At 41.0% G+C, this 20,898-nt stretch overlaps 1 protein-coding gene across 2 annotated transcripts; it reads left to right on the top strand.

The window, feature by feature from the left end:
- The first annotated feature begins 274 nt into the window (after positions 1–274).
- LOC142366086 (protein FAM163A-like) lies at positions 275–20,300 on the top strand. 2 transcript variants are annotated; one of them, XM_075447885.1, is made up of 6 exons: positions 275–631; positions 1,140–1,192; positions 15,528–15,631; positions 16,073–16,187; positions 17,095–17,485; positions 19,455–20,300. In XM_075447885.1, exons 4-5 carry the CDS (start codon positions 16,095–16,097, stop codon positions 17,470–17,472), a joined length of 471 nt encoding a protein of 156 aa, XP_075304000.1. In that variant the 5' UTR covers positions 275–631; positions 1,140–1,192; positions 15,528–15,631; positions 16,073–16,094; the 3' UTR covers positions 17,473–17,485; positions 19,455–20,300. The 2 variants fall into 2 exon arrangements, with proteins under 2 accessions (XP_075304000.1, XP_075303999.1); XM_075447884.1 differs by having other exon boundaries at positions 17,095–20,300.
- Positions 20,301–20,898: the final 598 nt, after the last annotated feature.

Genomic DNA, 20,898 nt, shown 5'->3' with positions numbered 1-20,898 from the left:
TTGTTTTTAAAGCTCCAAATATGTCCCGGGTATATTTTTTGACCCGAGGGACAGAGGGTCCCAAAAGTGAAGACCATCCAAGGGTTATTAGTCCGTTACAGCTGTTTTAACTTTCATTTGAGCATGTTAACCAACCTCAGCTCACTACCAGCACTCCACCACCCCGTTCTATCCTTCCAATTAAGTGCAAACGAACACCTAACTCACGCTGTCTCTCCCCGCCCCACCGGGACTAGCGGCAGCTGGTGCCAAACCTCCCCCCCGAAAGCCCCGCTGAGGACGCAGCCATGCCGAGCTGTGACACTCAGCATCCTCACTGCTGCCTCGTCTCATCCATGCCCAGCGCTCCGCTGACAGGGAGAAAGCCCGCAGGCCCTCACCGGCACCCGGCTGCGAGTGAACTGGGCTAACTGACAACGGATAATGACGCGATGGTTCCGGTTGTGAGGCGAGTGCAGACTGGTTCCGGGCGCCTTTAATTTCCCACAGGTGCCGCGGAGGAAACCGCTGGACTCTAAAGTGTGCGGGGAAGCGCTGTTCGCGGACGCCGGGACCCTCTGCAGCTCTGAAAGAAAAGAAAGGGAGAAACCGTCTCTCAAACAGGTTGCTGAGATATTCTTCAGCCTGAAAGGTGAGCAGTGTTTGGCGTGCGCTCAGTTTGTCCGGTGATGGAGCTACGCAATTTACCTGCAACCGGCAATTAAAATTTTAGCTCTGGATTTTAATCTAGAGGAAAAACTCTGTCATGCGGTTTCCCTCCGTAATAATGTCGTACAGGCGCTTTTACTTGAAGTGGATTGATGTCAGTGCGCTGGAAGGTGAGTGAAACTGATTTCCGACTGTTAACTTCCATTCTCCTTCACCTTCCTACTCTTTAGTATACTTTATAGGCTGTTTGCGAGGAGATTTCTACAGAGATTTCTGGCTTTGTGCCATGGATGACCAGAAAAACTCTTGTTGTTGATGATTCTAAAAGCAGGTGATGAATGGTTTTCTGATGGAAATGAGGACAGACTGTAGAGTTGGACCGGCTCTTCTCTTGCAGTTCGCGGTGCTGACTGCATCACTGCTGGGGTCAGAGGTGTCTCTTGACATCATGGCTTTGACTGATGTCATATCTTTTTCTTTTGATTTCCCAGGGGGCTTTGCTGCACAGCCGAATATGCTGTCCTCCAGATGGTGACTTCCACAGGTAGGTTTTGTGAATGTGTGATGTCTCTCTCAGATACACACACACACACACACACACACACACACACACACACACACACACACACACACACACACACACACACACAATGTTTGTTGCAAGTAAAAAGGGGAAGAAAAAAAAAGACTAAACCACTGTGTTGTTTATGTGGTGTCTATGATCTTAGAATCTGCACCTCGGGGGATTTTGCAAACTCTGCTGGGGAAAATGCTAATTTATGTTTATCCACTCTTATCTTCATGTTGGACAGCTCCTGCTCCTTTGGTTTTAAGTGGTGCAATCTTTAAACCTCTTCAGTTCTGATGTTCTGATTCAACGACAATGATCCCAAATGAATTATGCTGAGGTTACGAGACAGAAATCAATTGCACAATTTACCAATCACATGGGGACAAAAAAGGGATGACAAAATGAGCCCCCCCCCCCCCCCATACACACACACACACACAAATTTTCCTTACCCTTATTCCAGCTCTTGCTGCCTGTGTCCCCCCTCTGCTCTGGTATCAGGTGCCTCTGTCCTAGATGTGGATGTGCTCCTCTCCTCACACGCTGCGATGAGTGCTCTCAGATGCGGACGAGGCTGAAAAGTCCAGATTTTACGACATGGCTAAATTGCTCCGTGATGGAAAAATATTGTCGAAGGAATGATACTTGAATAATTGAAGCCCCCGAGCTGTAAATTTTGCAGGGAGTCGCTGTGATTTCCAGAGCAAAGTTGGCGGCCACCTCAACAAAATATTCACATCATTATTTAAGAATGGATATATCAGGGAGCCACTCATGTACTTCCACCCTCGTACTCTCTTTCTGCGTCCTCTGTGTCCCATCTGTCCCCAGTTGTACAATCGTGTCTCTGAAAGGAATTTGTAACGAACATATCCTCTTTATACAGCAGCTTTGATCGATATCCTTTATTTCATGTTGTCTTCAGCTGAAAATGAAATGGTGTGGTGATGTTCCACCATCTTCACAAAGCTATGTCATTGTCATCTGCAGTAAAATGTTCATACAGTTTAGCACCATTCTGTGTTTACACCCAGTTACACTAACTGATAATTCTCTATAGCTACACAACAACTGGTGAAAAACTGAGACAGAAACTTGTTTTTTATTCATAATCAAATCTAGAAATCTTCATTCAAGGCCAAATAAGGGACTCAGCACTACTGTTTTCAAGTCTGTTTCATGTCATCATCCAGGCACTTGCATCTTTTTAATTTACAAGCAATGGCCACTCATACTGTGGTCTGAGGACCATCACCAATCATAAAGTCCTTGCTTGCCGTTACACAGCTGGGTTTTCTGTGCAACTCCTAAAAAGATGGGTGAAAATTGACTCCAAAGGGTGTCTCAGTCCTTTGCCAGGAGCAGAAAAAGACTGGCTTCAGGCCAGTAAAAGAGCAGAGTGTGTACTCTGCAAGTCTCAAAGGTGACAAAGTCTCTGCACTGCCCACTTCAAGTTTTCAAATCCAAAACTTAGATGCTGCGTCATAAGTCTAATCTCTTAAAACTACATAGTGAATATGAATTTTCGCGTCTGAGGACCTCCCTGCACGCCTGTATTCTTTTGTAAAAACACTCAGCGACATTCTCAGTGATGTCTATCAGGCCATGTAATTACTCACTTAGAAATATGACAGCCTGTTCAGTCTGCGACGGTGGCAGGAACTGATTACAATGTTAGCTTGAACCGCAGCATTTGTTGCAATAAATCTGTCATCATGACCTGCTTTGAAGCAGCACTATACTTAGATGGTGACAACCAAAGCATCTTTGCTCAAATATTCCGAGAAACTGAGATCTCAACTCTATTCCTGACTATGTGGGGTTCAAGGTGTCTTGTACTGTAGGTGTCGTTTCGGTTAGTTGTTGCAGGTTGTAACAACTTGTCGGGAATGTCGTCACATATCGAACCCAATTAAGCAAATGCCGCTACCATGTTGATATTGTCAAATAAGGAGAGCAGAAACACGGCCGATGTTGAAAAATCCGCTCACATCATTCAGAAATACTGTCAGTTTAAATTTTCCACAAGATCAAAACTCTGAACTATGATATAGTGCTTTTTTTTTTTTTAAATATAGTCGTGTAATTGAGTTCTAGAATTGAAAAACAATGAAAATACAAGTTGACTGTATAAGCTTAATACAATCCTTTGACTGTCTACAGCATTTTTGCTCCCAAATGCGCAACCAGTAATGCTTTTAAACAAGAAAACCTGTCTATATGCTTGGTTAGGATGGTCTCCTTTATCCTCTTGTTGACTCAACCACAGGCACATTTTCATTAAAAAGGTTTTCCTGTTCCCTACCATCTTAACTGCAGACCTGCGTTCATTAAAGAAAAAGCTTTTGAAGTTCTTCACTGCACCAACGGAGCAGCAGAGCTGCAGTCGAACAGGAGATGGGGGCGCTGTCTTTCCCCTGCTGGTCGATGAGGGTGTAAACAGCCAAGTTTTATTGATGTGATTAAAGAAGCCCTCGCCCAAAATCCCAGGGACCCTTCAAAGGTTCCTAGTCACTGGGTAAAATTCCTAATTTTTTTTTTTAAAGCAACTTAAAGGTCCAGTATATGATATTTTAAAACCTAAAATAGCTGCAAACAACTTATATCATGACAAGATACACCGATCAACTATAACATTATGGTCAACTGTCAAATCTTGAGGAGCTCCACCTTATGTGACCAAAATATCTCTCACCAGTCATGGCATGGACAAAAACCATCTGAGGGTTTTCTGGATTGTCAGGGAATGGGACGTTACCAACAAATCCTTTAGGTCTTGTGTGGTTTTTGTGGATTCTGCTTGCTTCCCACATAACTAATAAATGTAAATGAATGTTATGTAATGTAATAAGTCATCATATCCCATCAGACTGGTATCTTGGAGGTCAAGTGAACATTTCCTGCTCAGGGAGGCTTGCTTGGTAGGTAGGTGGCAACTATCAAAGCAAGTGAAAGTCTAGCTTTTCTTTCTGAATAACGCATCTATTTTGGATGAAAAGACTATCACAAATCAATATTGGTTGGTTTTTACCTTGATATAAAGATCTATCATCTTTTTTGGTGGCGGTTCCAAGTTGGGTTTCACTTTTGGTTTTGGTTCTGGTTCAGTCTGTTTTGGACTATGCTGCTCTAAAGGGACACCTAGTGGTTTTATCAATGTTAAGGAATAAATGCTTTCAGGCACACAACTGCCTGTGTAATTGTGTCATTTCTAATCTTCATATATTGTTTAGATTTAATAAACGAGGTAGAGGGGGTTACTTATGTCTTTTTTTTTTTTACACTAAAAATGATGTTTAAACATCATTTTTAAACCCAGATACATGCACTAAAACAACCAAATTAAAACTTGTTTCCCATTGCCAGTGGTAACGGGTTAATCCTCAGTGCTCTGGAGGTTTCAGCACATCCAGGATACCCAGGATTCTAATTTCTGATAACAACAACTTTCTGAGATGATAAGTCTGGTGTATTTTTATATAGGACTGCAGACATCTGCTCAGTGAGCTTGTGAGGGACCACGTCAAACCAAGAGAAGAGACAGGAAAATTATTAGACAATAGGGTTTTTTATTTAACCCAAAAATCGACTACAAAATACTGAGCTCATAAAAGAGGTCAAAGAAACGAAATTGAACTCAGGCAAAAATGTGAACAAAGTAGCTGTACAAACAAAACATAACTGACCTAACAAAGAAATGACACACAAGGGTAAATGCTGGCTGATCAGACCAGTAACACACACATTAGGGGTAACTAAACAAAATACAATCACTAACTACAACAAATACCACATTACAGCCACATTAATAAATAAACTAACCACCCAAAAATAAGAGCAAAAAGTCTTACAATTTAAATACAAAAATCACTTAAATAGGAAACTTATTTAACTAAAGAACTCAAAATCTCCTCCCCCCTCCAGCAGGAACTGGTGGTTCAGTCCAATCAGTGTTTGCATGCTCAACTCTTGTCAGGCAACTCCCACAGAACAACAGGTAAATACCAGTAAAGAAACAGAATTAAACAAACAGAAACCACCGGTTGAGAAAGAATACATAAGTAACTAAATGTGCGCGCTTACAAATAGAACAAATGTATTTAACCCAAACAATAAACATTTTATTGAAACTAAAGTAATGTAAATGATGTGTAAAAGAATACTGCATAAGAGAGTTGCTGACTTTAGAGTGTGGCCATGGGATTGGCCATCACAGAGCTGATAGCTGTCTTGCAGGCTGATCAATATCTCTCCCTTTATTCGGCAAGTTGTTGCTGTTAGTTTTAGAGCCTCAGTTAAGAACTGTGAACATTCTTGTCTGTAAAGCTATCTGTACCAACTCTCGTATCCCTGACCGAACCACCTTGAAAATGAGATTGTCCACCTGGAAAGATCAAATAAGCTTGTTTCCCAAAAGTTAAACTATTCCTTTAAGTTGAGTTTTCCAATTAAATTTTCATTTCACAGCTTCTCTAATTTCCACGGTTCACTCGGGGATTGTGGGGGAGAAGAGGCTCGTAATTTCAAAACAGCATCCTCTTCCCACGTGAAAGGTCTGACTTACGCAGTGTTTTGCCTCCTCCGTGTTCGATCTGGGATCTTTTTGGAGTATGCTTGTGTTGAGCGTGTGCACGTTTATCCATGCGCTTGTGAATTTTTGGACATTTAGCTGACTGCTATGGTTGCTTCATTTTCCACAGAGAAAACAAATTAAAATATGACACCTCTCTGTGCTGCCTCACATCTCCTGCTTTTCACTCTGTCAAGAGATGACAAAACGGCTAAATATAGTCCTGCAAGTGGAGTGTGAAACCTCTCCACCTCTCTCAGCACTTCTAGCCGATTGATGGGAACCTGAACAAAGGTTTATCTAATACGATCGGTGCGTTTATCCACATTTTATGTGTAAAAGAGAGGAAGGAAGAAAGAAAAAGGGGGAATAAAAAAACTACATCTGCTCTTAGCTGTGCACTGTAGCAGAGTGAGAGGACTGAAAGCTAGATAGCGGAAAAAAGTTCCATTTTTGGTGAGTGGCTCTAAATGCAATAACCCGGAGCTTTATGGAACTTATTTTTCCCTTATTTATCCTCCCATTATACAATAATTGGAATATAGTTAATCTGTTGTAACTCAGATCCGGACTCATAGGATGGACTGAGTCCAGCTGCATGGTGCAGGTTCAGTGTAAACCTTAGCCGGCTTTTACTTATCGCTGAGCCTATTATTTTTCAGAGAAAATCAGGTAATGAATCAACTAATCTGTACAATTTTTTTTAGTCTTCAGAAAAGGGAAAATTGTTTGGTCCTATAACTCCTACGATTCTACATTCAGATCAGTCATTTCGTTCAACCAATGACTTTTCTGCGGCAAAGCGGGAGGATCAACAGGATGTACATTTGTTTCCATGACGGTAGTAGAGAATTTGGGTAATTTTTTTGTCTTACAGTAGCTTGCATACACACCACCATACAATTCCATTTGAAGTCATTGAACAATAATGTCGAATTTAGAGCTGCAAGGATTTCATGGCTCGTGGGCATGCATCGTCTCTCTGGTTGCATTCAGCCAGCTGGTGATATTCCTCCTTCAAATATAGGCTCAATTAAGCCGGACTTTATTGAATCTTTCTGTCATTATGTTAGTATTTACTCTGAGCTGAAAGCTAAAAAAGACCTTACAAGCAGCAGGGCCGTGCAGAGACCTTTGGAGGGGCAGGTGCTCAAAGTCAAAAGGGGGCACATGGAGCACGAATTTGAAACACTCCTTTTGTTTTAATGTCCTCGCCTTACGAGGCATCTCTGCAGAATGAAATATGATTGATAAACTATAATCTAATGCACATAAAACACACACACACACACAATGACATTTCATACGTTTTTCAAGACATATACTGTATAGTTACGAATTTGCTCCAAATCATATAGAAATCATGTATTTAAATGTATTTGTGCTTGACTATCCAGTTTGTGCAAGACAGCAAGGTTATAAAAGTTATATATTTATGCATATTATATTTAATTTGTGTGTATATAAATGTTATAAACAAGTGCTGATTTGTTTAAATGAGAGGTTGAGAAAATCACAATTCAAATTCTTCTAATTATTATCGTCATTGTTGTTGTATTTATACTAATATAGTCCAAAATTATGTGAATAAGCATGTAGGCTACATTCCATAGTTTTAGTGAAATAACCTATGCCTCATTGCTTCTAGAAACATACATGTAGGAAAAACACTGCAACTTACTTGACAGTAAAATTATACATCTCTCTAATGCACTTTGCCCATGACAAAAAGAAACGTATAGAAACAAAAAGAAGCCATACATACATACAGGCATATACACATACCTTTTCCCTCAGCACGCTGTGTGTGGTTAATTAGCGGCTATAAGTTATGAGAGTGTGCACAGAGTCAGACTCACACAAACAGGATGCTGCTCACTTCACTAACTTCGTCAGTCATCTTGCAAGCATACACCGTGGTGTGCACAAATAAATACCGCTGCAAAACCTACTCACCGGAATGTCAGTTGTGCTCTCTCCGTCTCTAGCAGCTTATCAGCGCCTCGCTGCAGGGCAAGTCGTCTGAGGGCACGTCTATGTGGATCATGTGACCGACCGAGGGTAGATCTAAATTATTATTATTTTGTTTTATTCATTATTTTCGGCCACACAGACAGACTTTCACACACACACTTACAAAAAAAAAAGGGCACTTTGGGTAGAAAGGGCTAAAGGGGCACCCTCCGCCCCCCCTCTGCACGTGCCTGACATGCAGAGTCCTATAAACTATAATTGTCCTGCAGCGCAGACACAATGTAGGGGCTTAATCCTCCGAGACATAAGAAAATGTTGGATCCAAATGCCCAGAGCTTCGGTAGCCCCAAAATGGTCATAATGTTTTCAGTGAAACGTGACCTCATTTCCACAAGGAGAAAGTTAAGGATGATAATTGTTAGAATTCTATTTAAAAACTATCCCTTTTATACTTCTGTATTGTACCATTTCATGATAAATAAACAAGGAATAAGAGCCTGCTGTCAAATGCAGGGCAGTGCTTTTTTAAGAAAAAATTTAAAAAATCAGGTACTGTGAGGGCTATGGCAAAAACTTCATCATCCATCTTGGATTTTGAGGTATGTTTGGGTTCAGTCTTTTTGCAAAAAGCCATCTTCTTTTCATCTTCAGATTTTAAATTTTTTTTTACAGGTGGGATGTTCACTTCTAAGCATTTGCTGGTGTTTTGAATTAAACCTTTCTTCCTCCTATCAATGAAGTGTTTTACACCACTGTCTATCCATGACATATCAACAACCATGCTTAAAGGTTGGAGAGGAGAGGAGTCTTTATCACATTACAAACTAAGACTACCGTTACCTCAACCTCTGTATGATCCTCTCTGGAAGGTCTGGAACCTTGGTTAGACTTGCTTGAGAAGTGAAATATCTTGGTGTGTAAACTTTGGCATGATGCTCATTTCAGTCTTTTACTCTAAAGTTGTACAAAACAACAGTGAAACACTAAAACTGCTTAAGCTATTTCGCTATTTCGTCCCACTGGGCTTTGACGGTTTGGACTTGGAAAACATTTGCCTTTTCTTTCTTGTTAAGTCCCGCTCCAGCAGTTTTCCTGTAAAATGTCAAAATTTTGCCATGGGAAAAAAAAAACCTCAGTCTTAATATTGCTTGGGACATGACTTCCCAGTATCGTTGTATTTCAGTGAGTTGTGATATGTGAATATGCAAATGAGCTCCACCCAAATCTCCACCTCCCAGCACAAACAGCAACTTAATTTTCAGCGTCACACCAGGACATCTGTACGAGTCTATCTGCCCAGTAAAGAGAGAGCGTCTGCCCGGGACTCATCGCTTTACAGGCAGCTGTGTTAAAAAACCGACATGATGTGCAGCCACCTCCTTAAGAAAAGCCTGCTTCCTCATAGGCTTTTATTGCCTTGTGCCACAGACACAGTGTATTATCCTGGGGAAACGGCAAACAAATCCAAGAAATACAGCCGGTTTGCATCCAGGCTGCTGCTGGAGTTGCTTGTGGGTTTCACCCCCCCCCTGACAGCCCTGAATTGCCTAATGAGAATGGAACAGACAGAAAACACATTAGAAAAAATGAACTTAGCCAACATGCCCTCTCATAACTGCAGTGTCTCCAAGATAAATGGTTGTAATAACATCAGTTTTTTCTCAACAGGTTTAGCGTGCCCAGCTATCTTTTTGGTCTGATTTGACAGCAGTCATTGCCTACACAAGAGCTGTCTCTCTCAGGGCAGAATTACCACTCTGTGCTGCTTTGTCCCGGTCAACCAGCGGCCACAGCAGGGAAACTTGGCCGCCAGAGGGCTACTAGGCTGCCAGAGGGCTCCCTGTCCCAGCATCTTACAAGAAAAATAGCAAGAGACTGACTTATTGGAGTTGAATGTTCATACCTGCTGTGTCTCTCGGATAAATGGTTGGAACAGTGTCATGTAGTTGTAAAACGGAGCCGTTAAGAGGTCACGTTTGTGAAACAGTTTTCTAAAAAAATAAAGACTGCAGACCCGCATCTTTTTCGGGCATTTTAGACAGGACACTGCAATGTCTTCAAATGAACTGAATTCACTTCTGTGAGAGCTTTCCATCTTTTAATGAGACGTGACGGCTTACAGAATGTGATGTAATGCCATCGCAGCCATAAGCAGAATATGTCACGTCTGCCATTTAGCAACCTGAGGGGAAACGCACCAACTTTTGCTTCTCCCCCTCGTTTGTGCTAACTTCTCCTGTAAGGTGTGAGTGCCCCACCCAGCAAGTAGCTGGGTAGACCAAGTAGATCATCCAGGCTCTCTGATCTGGTCTTTCTGAAGCTAAAGGGCAGTGCTCTGCAGATTCAAAACAGAAATCTTCTGCTATAGTGATGAGGGCTGGTTTTACTCGCATGTCTTATAAAACGCACATAAAGGATTATCTCACCGCATGAATATGTCGACAAGGTGAGAAGAAGTTGATGCTTAGTGGAGGGGGACTTTAATGCCCAAAGATAAAAACGATAATTAGTCGCAGCCCAAATATTCTTTTCACGCCACCCTTCTAGATGCAGTGTTGTAAGTAAAGAGCACAAATGCTGACATCCAAGGGCCTCTCTCTCACACACACACAAACACTCCATCACATTAACTTCTGGCAGCTTTAGAAATCCCTGCAAATCTCCCAGTTTAACATTTCTACAACCCCTGCCTTGTATAATGAAGAAGCAGATCCTTTACTTACTATGTTCAAAGCCCACTTGACAGATACATTCTGTGTAACTTGTCTGCTGGTCACCTGGGACTGGTTCACTTCATAACTTAAGTGCTCTCTGTTGTTGAACTCGGCTGCCTATTAGCCGACCCTGTCACTTGTCCAAGTCAGCAACTCGTGGAAATGCAGGCAGATCTCCTGACTCCTTTTAGTTTAATCTAAGAGTTGTCTTGTGTCTGATCTAATTTGTTCTCGTGTGCGTTTCTCGGTTGAACCAGCCAGCTGTGAACCCCCTTGCAGTCACACATGAACTGTGTTGGATAAGATACTCTGACAGCATTTAAGACAAGTATTCCAACTTCTGTCATTTGTCATCTTTGTCTCTCTAGTCTGCTGGAAACACTTGTGTGAGGCCGTACCTCAGCCGTTCTTGCATAATTTGGTTTACATGTTGGTCAAAATCACTTATTTTAGTTTCTAAAAAGGTTCCATTGCTCTGCCTGTGTCGATATACATCACAGAAAGCCATCTTTTTTGCATCATTGTGCCACTGTCAACTTTGTACAGGTCTTGGATTTAAACTGATGGACCTGGAGGGGAATGATGTACAGTGTGGCGAAAAGGGAGGACGTGGTGGATAAAATGAATGTGAGACAAAGAGAGGAGGCAAGTAGGATAAGGAGTGAGGAGAAACGGGGAAGAGCAGGTGGAGATGGAGAAATGGGGGGGTAAGAGAGACCTCTTCGCTCCCCACTTTGCTTTTAACAACATTATCGTGGCGCTGGTGTATATAATTTAGTACGATGACGCAATGGAAGATACTGCAGAGAGCGAGCTGTCGGGGAGGGAGGCTCTTGTGCTCATTTCCACACACATTAGCAGAGTGCATTTTCTTCCTGTGATTGTTGTACAACTTTAAAATAGTCAGAAATTGAATTCATTCTATAATGAACGATAGAACCTTAAAGGATAAGACCGGTTTTTTGACATTGGGCCCTTGATTTCACATTATAACATGATGTTCTACTCACCCCTGCTTGTTGTTGGTCATTTGGAGCTGTTCCGAAGATATTCGCGAGGCGTCCGGCTGCTCTCTTGAGATATTCGGCCATGAAACGGTTTCCTATGGGCAAGCTTATACAGGTACAAACTATGCTGTTTATAATTTATTAATTACTCTACACCAGCACTGATAACGTGGAGGTGCGTCGCTTACTTAAAAAAATCCGGGTTACTAATTTTGAATTTTAGCCGAATGAATAAATAGGCAGCAGGTCTGTGGGCTGTCTGTGGCAGTAGCACGACGATGACGTCAGTAACACCCACTTTACGACAAAAAAATCAAAATTACAATAACCCGGATTTTTTTAAGTAAGCGACGCACCTCCACGTTATCAGTGCTAGTGTAGAGTAATTAATAAATTATAAACAGCATAGTTTGTGCCTGTATGAGCTTGCCCATAGGAAACCGTTTCATGGCCGAATATCTCAAGAGAGCAGCCAGACGCCTCGCGAATATCTTCGGAACAGCTCCAAATGACAAACAACAAGCAGGGGTGAGTAGAACATCATGCTATAATGTGAAATCAAGGGCCCAATGTCAAAAAACCGGTCTTATCCTTTAAGTCTTATCTCTACTGTTTGTAAGCGATACAGCTCATATAGCCTTGTATTTGACTGCTAAAAGGCAACATGGACACAGGAAACACACCTTTTGCTGGAACTGGCTGTGGGCAAACCGAGGGACTCGGGGCTCCAGAGTCTGGCACAAGATAAAACCACGTCACCCTCCCACACGTACGCACAAGCTTTTTTTCTTACCTTCTGGCTAGTCTGAGGATATTGAAATGATTACATTACTCAAATGCCTAATTTCACTATAAATGACAGCTTTTGGGGGCTCATAGCTCTTATTTTAGCGAACTTCATTAATATTACCAGCATTCGGAGGGTGATTTAAAAGGAAAAAAATCTAATTAATCTGCATAATTAAATGTTGTTCCTCTGTTGAAAAATACCTCCATGATTTAGTTAATCGACTTGAACAGTAGATTAACAAACTCGTGTGTGGTGTAATTACTATAAGAGCAGTGCTTAAAATGAATCTCTCTGCCTTAACTCAGCAATCTAAATTAATCTTACTTAATGAATTGTCCTTTTCACATGCTGATGTAATAGATTATTCACTCTGAGTCCGATCGATCACGAGGGTGTTCCAGGCCATGGTTTTGATGTCTACTTGATGTTTTGAAGTGAAATTAAACAAGGCATCAATATTCTTTATGTGTTGCCCATAGCTCATTTTGTGCTATCTGTCACACAATAAGCAAGTCTCTTTCAGCCTGGAGTGTGCATTTGCTTTGTTTTCTTCTTTTGCTCTAATGTGACTCGGTGTCTATCTGGACTATTTGTTCAAGATGATTGACCTGCAAAGCACATTAAAACCAGGAGGTGTTTTGAATCCCAGCAGTGCTCTTCTGATGTGGTCGTGTACTGTATTTGTCCATTTTGTTTCTTAACGTCACACTAAATGCATCTTTGTATATGAGCAGCAAATACTGTCCTGAAGATTTCATCAATGTAGAGCAACATTCCAAGGACGCAGATTAATCATTGAGGCTACAGAGGACGCCAAGTCAAGTCTCTGACCTTTCTCCCTCCATGTGAAATGTCATAACAGAGAAAAAAAATGGAAACCAGAGGACTGTTGCGGGTCCTAAAGCCTGCCTATGTTACTTACAACTCTCAAGGAAAATAAATAGTTATATACAGTTTATACGTGTCAAGGCCACCTTTCGCTTACTTTGAGAACAGCTTTCTCATAGTTACTGGATCAGGACCTGGTGCTCTAGCTGGCCTTTACTTGCTTATGTACTGTCTGAAACCATGGCAACAAAGACTTTATCTCAGGACAGTATGAAACTTATTGCCCTTATCATTTGCCTGGCCTTTCTTCCTTGTCAAGCCTCGGCGAGGTTGGAAACACTTCTGTATAAGGTCTGGCCTAAGTAAGCAAACAAATAGTTTCACATTATCCCATGTAGAGTGTGATTTAATTTCCTCGACATGATGTAAACCAGACACAAAGGCCAAATAAGAACCACAGAATGGACATGGGTAAAACAACTGCTCTGGTGAACTGTTGGACCAAAGGCAGGATTGGACTAAAGGAGAAGCGCCCCATATTTATCTAATTAGGTTAGAAAGTAGATTGAGGGGCTCGGACTTCTCCTGCATAAATTCTCCTGCACATTGACAACAACTTGTCTCTTTGTTTCTCCTTCCCCACCCTTTCTGGCCCGGATTCCAGACCTCTTTGTAAATAACACCACACGCCAATCTGACCAGTAACTGACCTTGACTGGCTGTGCGCATCGGTCTGGTGAATACATGGAGCTATGTTCTTCTCATACAACATAGCTATATGTTCTATCAGTACAGTTGATGTCAACTGTGCTGAATGGAATAATAGTAATCTAATCCTAAAATGAGAAATTGTTTCCGTATGCTCCAAAAAATAAAGTCATGAATCATTGTAAAAGAAAGATATAGTGTCGAGTTATGGCTGTGGGCAGGAATGACCTCCTGCAACGTCCTCTGTTGAAGCAGAGCTGAAGAAGCCTCTGACTTGTTTGAGCACTATGTTATGCAAAGGGTGTGCAGCATTGTCCATTTTGTTGCGTGAGCTCTCGACTGAAGGATTCAAAGTCGACAAGCGTTTTGTCTCGCTTCGAGCTACCACAGCTCTCTTGGCTGGCTGAGACCCTTGGCTCCTCACTCAGCCTTGCTTTTACTCATGTGCTAACTTCTTCTCCTTTTTCTTAGCTTCCTGGCCCCTCTCGTTTCATTGGGTCCTCATGGCACATGCAATTAAACTGTACAGCTCCACCCCACAGGTTGTCAAGATAAGTTAAAAAAAAAAAAAAATAGTCGATGTAGAACAAGCTGACTTCGCCTTTCTGAGGATGTAGGCGATGCTCTGGAGATTCAAAGCAAAAATCCTCAGATGTAGCATTTATGGTTGATTTTTGTTCATGATATGCCTTCTAACACATAAAAAACACATTATAAGCCTTACATCGATGAGGTTAAAAACTAGATTTTTAACAGAGGGGTACTTCAAGTCTGCCTCCTGTTTATAAACCTTATTATATCTTAACCTATACTTTTTAAGGGCCATGTAACCATCCAAGTGTTTGTGTACTCAGTCATTCTCTTTTCTCTTTTCTACTGCTCATCATATTACACTTCGAGAACACCTGCTTTAAACCAGCAGACCCATTCTGTTAATTATTCCTATTTTACAGATTTACCCCTTTTTTTTTTTTTTTTGCGCCTTTCCTGAGTAGCGAGTGAATAAATGTCTGCTTTCGTTTCATTTGTCATCTCCCATTGTTGGATGTATCCAAATCAATTTGGACACAAAAGCACGACTTTATGAATAAAAATCCCAAATTGCCGCCACAATTAAAACTACTCAGGCTTTGAGAGGTGCTTTTCAATCACTCACAGTAATCTTTAATGGCAGCAGATGCTCCTACTTGTCAGATTTAGTATGCTGAAACTGTACCACACATAGGCATATATCTTAGTGCCCTATGGCTGATTTGCAGCGAAGGTTCTGCTGCACACAGCATGTTAATTGATTCATATCACCAGTGTTTCTCATCCAAAGCTTTTCGGGAATTCAGCACATCTTGCATTTTGTAGTCTTAAAACATTCTGTTGTGAGTGTATGGGTTTTATTGCAAGATAAGGTTTAATGTCATCAGGCAGAAAAACACAGAAATGATAACGCAAACAGCTTGTAGAGTAATACCAGTATTTGCTTAAAGAATACCACGCTTGAGCTGGTTACAACTTCCCAAATGTGAAGATTTATATTTCCTGTAAACTGAACTCTTGCTCTGATGATTTGTAGCTAAGATTTTATAGGCCAAACAATAACTTTGATTAAAAAAAAAAAAGGATTTTATTCATCAAGGACAATAGTTGACAACTGTAGCCCTATAGAATAGATTTCTCATTCTAATCATTTCCTCCTTGACAAAAGCCTCTTCTCTGCCCGCAGGAGTTTCGGCGAGAGGTGGCTTTGAGAGCGATACTCCACAGGCCTGTCATGGTTTCCCTTCCTCTCACATTCCTCCATCTCTGCGTCTCCCACTGTCTTCTAATGTAAGTGACCATTCTGTTTGAGCTGAGTATTCTGAAGACTGTAAATGAAACATAGGCACTGTGATTTGGGAGCCTATTGCTTGGAAGCCATCCCGCCTCATAGACTTTTGAAATAGATTATTGTCATAGAATATTGGTGCTGTTCTGTGGTTTTGTCATAACTCAACAACTCACAGAGATCTCTCACATAATCTCCCATCTATACCCGCGAGGCTTTAGACAACCCATCAGTTTGATGACAGCTGTATGATAACAAACTAGTTTCAACATATCAATGATACACGAGATGATGGTACATTGGATGTAAATATGCAGAATATTTTGCATTAAATGTAGAGCTACTGAAATCCCGTTGACACCTCTTTCTTTTAATGTTTATATATCAAATTCTGATGGTTTGCATTGTTCATACGGTCTCTCTCTGTACTGCCACCTCTGAAGGGTTTGATGGGGAGCTGGTCGAATGTCAGCGGGAACTATTGTCATAACTGGAGGAATTCTCGCCGGGGTGATACTGCTGTGCATCGTAGCAGTCCTCTGTTACTGTAGACTCCAGGTATCATGATGTGCGCTTGTATGATTCTCAGTTACTGGAAGGAGAGAGATTATTTATAATCATACTTTCCTGATATGAAGTTTGATCTAGATGATCTAAAAAATTGAGGTTACTGTGACCTTGTTAATATCTTGACAAATTAGTTTAGAAGCTTGTGGGGATTTCTGGCACATTATTTGACAAAAAGCTGGGAGAATGGAAATGGTGTCAGTGGATTATAAATCTGCTCTCCCTGAAGACAAATGCTTGAACAGTGTGCTGCAGTTTTGAAAAGCACAGCAAGGCCTCCAAAGTTCAACCTCAAAGTAAATCTGAAATCCGCTGATTGACATTTTTTCATCCTGTTTGTTAGAAAAACTGCACAAAATTAAATGTGCATTCAAGTGTAACTCACTCAAGCCCATTTTTTCTGGGTTGCCACATAAGCTGGTAGTGAGAGCAGGCCTTTTTGACACTCTACGTCAGTGGTGTATTGTGGTAAAATTGTACCAAGTTAGAAGTAGGAGTAGAGAGACTGAACGGACGTGCCTCTCAGTTCTCCAGATGTTTCGATTTAGACAAAGCTTTCCTTTTACGTTCATCTGCTCTCTGTAAAGCACCAATAAGTCAAATTATGGTATTCTTCTGTAAAATATGTGTAGGATATGTTGTACGATAGGCCTTTAATGTTTTGGAGCATACAAATTACCAAAAGTTTATATGTGAACCTGTTAGCAGAGCCATTAAAAACATTAAATGTGACTAAATCAAGGGGCATGTTTAAGAGAAAAAAAACAGGACTTTCCTCTGAGCTTTCTTCAATACACTTGATGTTTATGGTGCCTTTTTCAAGACTATAAGTACCTGAGCACTTGTTGTTCAAACTCTCCCATCTGTCCCTTGGTCTCTCCCTGTCTACCTCCTGTAGTATTTCTGCTGTAAGAAAAATGATTCTGAGGTGGACGTGGGCTCTGTGGCGGGAGCAGACCCTCTCTCTCACTTCCCATGCAACACTTGCAACGCCCTCGCCATGGACGGTGCGGCCATCACCCCGGTCTCTTTGGATCAGCTGGAAACGGGCTCTCACCACAACCCATGCCCCACCTGTTCGCCGCGCCCTCTCCGCTCTGGACTTACAGACAACATGCGTAACGGAGGGGAGCGCCTGGGCTTCCATACCTATTACGACAACCCGTCTGTCTCTCTTCCTCTATCTGTCAACCCGCAGAGTTCCTCACCTCTGAGTTACTACAATCCCACGGACATGTTCCCTCCTCCGCCGCGGCCCTACAGCACCGATGTCTGACTTTTTCCTCACCGTAAATACTCCCACAGACACACACACATGTAGACAAACACATCAAACACAGGTCTCACATGTCCCTTTTGTTTAGATCTAAATTCAGGTAATGTATTCAGATACAGCACAATTACACACGCCCTTTTTTACTGCACATACTGCCTTTAGTCACACATTCAACCACACTCATTCAGACAGGAAGTGACCCATAAACTCACGATAGAGCTTCTCTTTCGTCAACAGTTTCAGCAGTTTTAGCCGTCTAAAGCTGCAAAAGGAACAAGCATTTGATCTGCAGGGAAATGATACGCAACTCTACCAAAACTTCAGTTTGTGTAACACAGGGCTAAATCACACAGGGTATTTATGTGTTTCTGGGAATTGTATCACTGGTGGGATGTCAGTGCAAGTCTTGAAGTCAGAGCACAGGAATCAATGCAGTCGTTCAAGCCAGATGTAAAGATGGCCGGGAAAAGTTCCTTGAATGTTTTTCCTAAGATTTTTGTTTTCATGTAATTCTGTCATTTAGAGACGATATTCTTGAAACAAAACATGAATCTGTTGTTTAGAAGTATGAGTAAAATCAGTCTTCATTTCCCAGTGATTTCAGCACAGTGACTCTTTTTAGAAACTTTTTGGAGAAGCATTAGAGATATTTATAAATTCGTTATACGGAAAATGTATTATTGACCCATATTCCATTCTTGCTCCAAACCTTTATATTTTGAAATTATGTAAGAAAATTTAAGAAATTAAGACAGCAAGGTACTATTAAAAAGCTGCAGGTGAGCTGATCCTCAGGCAAAATGCTGCAGCCTGCAAATGACTGTTTTGGAGTAATGAAATAAAATGGGCTTCTCCTGCCAGCAGAAATATTTCTATGTTTGATTAGTAAGGTTTTAGGATGACATGCTTCCAAAAGTGGCGTTGTAGACGGTTGATTCCTCATAGCTGTAGATTTTTTCAAGAGCAGAATTGAGGTATTGACCAAACTATGGCCGACGCTGCAAAGCTTAAACACTGATTTTATTCAGATGATGCTGTGGTTATAAAATCAGGACTTTATCAGAGCAGAGCAACAGTCTTGAAATGCTTTAGGTGACCTGTAGTCCTGATAGGCTGATTTTCAATCATAACTTCTGATGCATTTAGCTGGCTGACAAAAGAAAAAAAAGGGAATGAGAGTAGCTTTGAGTATTTGGCTATATTGAAATACACTTATGCTCTATTGTTTTTACAAAAATGACAAAAAGAATTAACTTTAGAGCATGAGTTGAGCACCCAGGCCCGTTTGAGTCGAGTTGAGCATATACAGTACAAGCAGGAGTGATTTGGTCCCCCAACCCATTATCTGGACATGTTAGCACTGAGATGCTCAATTTTGTACAATTTCTGTCCGACTGATATGTATAATTCAATTTTAAGGATTAAGGATTAATTAAGTTTTTGTTTGGGCTAACAGATTTCTTTTCTAGTGTAATGTTAATGTGCCTAGTATCAGACTTGTGACCTGGGATTTTAAATCTCACAAGATCACTCGGAGGGCTTGTTGAGACACAAGGTAGATCTTTGTGTTTTATTTCGACATACAAGTTAGACGGGACTCCCCCCCCCCCCCCGTCACCATTTCTTTAGGTTCTGTTAATCATCCCTCCCCCTCCCTTCTGGTGTTATCCGAGATGGCCGAGTGTTGACCCCTCTACCCCCACCACCATTCACCCTCCAGTTTATAGCACATAAGGAGTAGTTTTCCAGCTATAGAAACTAGTAACTGAGCTTTGTCCAGAGGTAGTACAGAAAGACTGAAGGGGAGTTTTAAAAAGCCAACAGCATTTTGCAGTTACTTGAAAGTATATATAAAGTTTCAGTCTGCGAGAAAAGTGGCTGTTGTGTAACTGTGGTGGAACTAGACTACTAAACATACATTTACTCTGTGGTGTCTTCCATACAAGTTGATGTAGTGAATTTTTTCTTTTTTCTTTTTACAGATCGAGTTGGATGAAAAGTGAGGTCCTTAGATTTTAGAGAGTTGACTGGAAGATGAGATTCCTTCTTGTACGATACAGTATTTTACTGAAAGCCATCCTATTGGCTACAATACAGTTAGAAGATACTGTGTTGCTACACAGAATACACGTGAGGCTATATATTTTTTAATTGGTATTGTATTTTATTTATTTTTTAAATGCTTTTGGGGTCTAGGTGTAATTTAGTGACTTTTTTTTTTTCCCATAGTCTTCCATTTTAGTTTCTCTCTGTTCTCCTGTGTGTTTCGGATAGAGAAACACAATGAGAAAACGCTACAAATGTACATTTGGAAACAAAAATTCACATTCAACTTTATACATAAATTGTGTGAAAAGTGTAAAAATACAACGATTGCCAATGTAGAGAGTGTTATTAAAGATGTTTATTCAACATATTATCACATCACTCCACTGAGCTTAATCACACTTTCTAACTTCATTTTGCATCACATACTCTTCTTCTGGAGTATGTGATAAATCATATATATCTATATAAAATAGCTTTATATGTTAATTCAGAGGTTTGTTGTTCACTACTACATAGCTATTATACTCTCACGCAACAAGTATCTCCATAGAGTGGTGACAGAGGCTTAGTTTTTGTGTTCACTGCTTAGTTGTACCACTGCTGTAACAGAACTGAACAGTACACTTTTTATTTTTGACTCCTTTGTGTTGTTGTTTTTCTCTTCCTGCCTTGACTATATTTGTATTTATAAGGCTTTGATACACCCTGATACAGTGAGAAATCCACATTGTTTCACAAAAATGTTCTTTTTTTTTTAAGGGAATAAATGTTTATATATCTGCCCGGGCTTTTTGGTGTTTTTCTTTATTTTTTCCCCCTACAGTGACTCAGGCAGAGGATACATGGGATGTTGAAATCACAGTTTCTGGGTTGAGGGGAAAAAAAAAGCACAGACTTATACAGTACATTATAACGGGAAGTGTCGAAAGACAAAACTACTGAGTGACACAAATAAAAACTTGAAGGACAAAGAAGTGAGAAGCAGCGGCACTGAACGAAGCTTAAGGAGGGGAAGTGAACGGTGGAAAAGTCTTGAAACTGAACCGTCATCAGATATGGGAAGAAGAAAAAAAACCTGATTGACTGATTTCACAGCTGCGGGAAAATATTAAGAGAAACTGCATCATCACATGAAAGTGATGGCTGGGAATACACAAGAAAAAGTGGGCGACAATTACTGGCGGAGGTGCAGAATCATCGTTGTCATCCTGCCTTTGTGCTTTGGTATTTGGTGCTTTACCTGCTGGACTCGTTTGCCTCTCTGTCAGACTGCTCAGCCCATGACAATAATAGAGCTGCAGCACCAACACCCCGGGGTGACATATCACAAATACCACCCGATTTACTCCTTACATGCACAAGCAGCGTTGAGGTGAC

The sequence above is a fragment of the Odontesthes bonariensis genome, chromosome 17 (assembly GCF_027942865.1).
Source record: "Odontesthes bonariensis isolate fOdoBon6 chromosome 17, fOdoBon6.hap1, whole genome shotgun sequence".
In the NCBI taxonomy this organism is placed as follows: Eukaryota; Metazoa; Chordata; class Actinopteri; order Atheriniformes; family Atherinopsidae; genus Odontesthes; species Odontesthes bonariensis.
The sequence above is the reverse complement of the archived record's forward strand: the minus strand, read 5'-3'. Positions and strand labels throughout refer to the sequence as shown.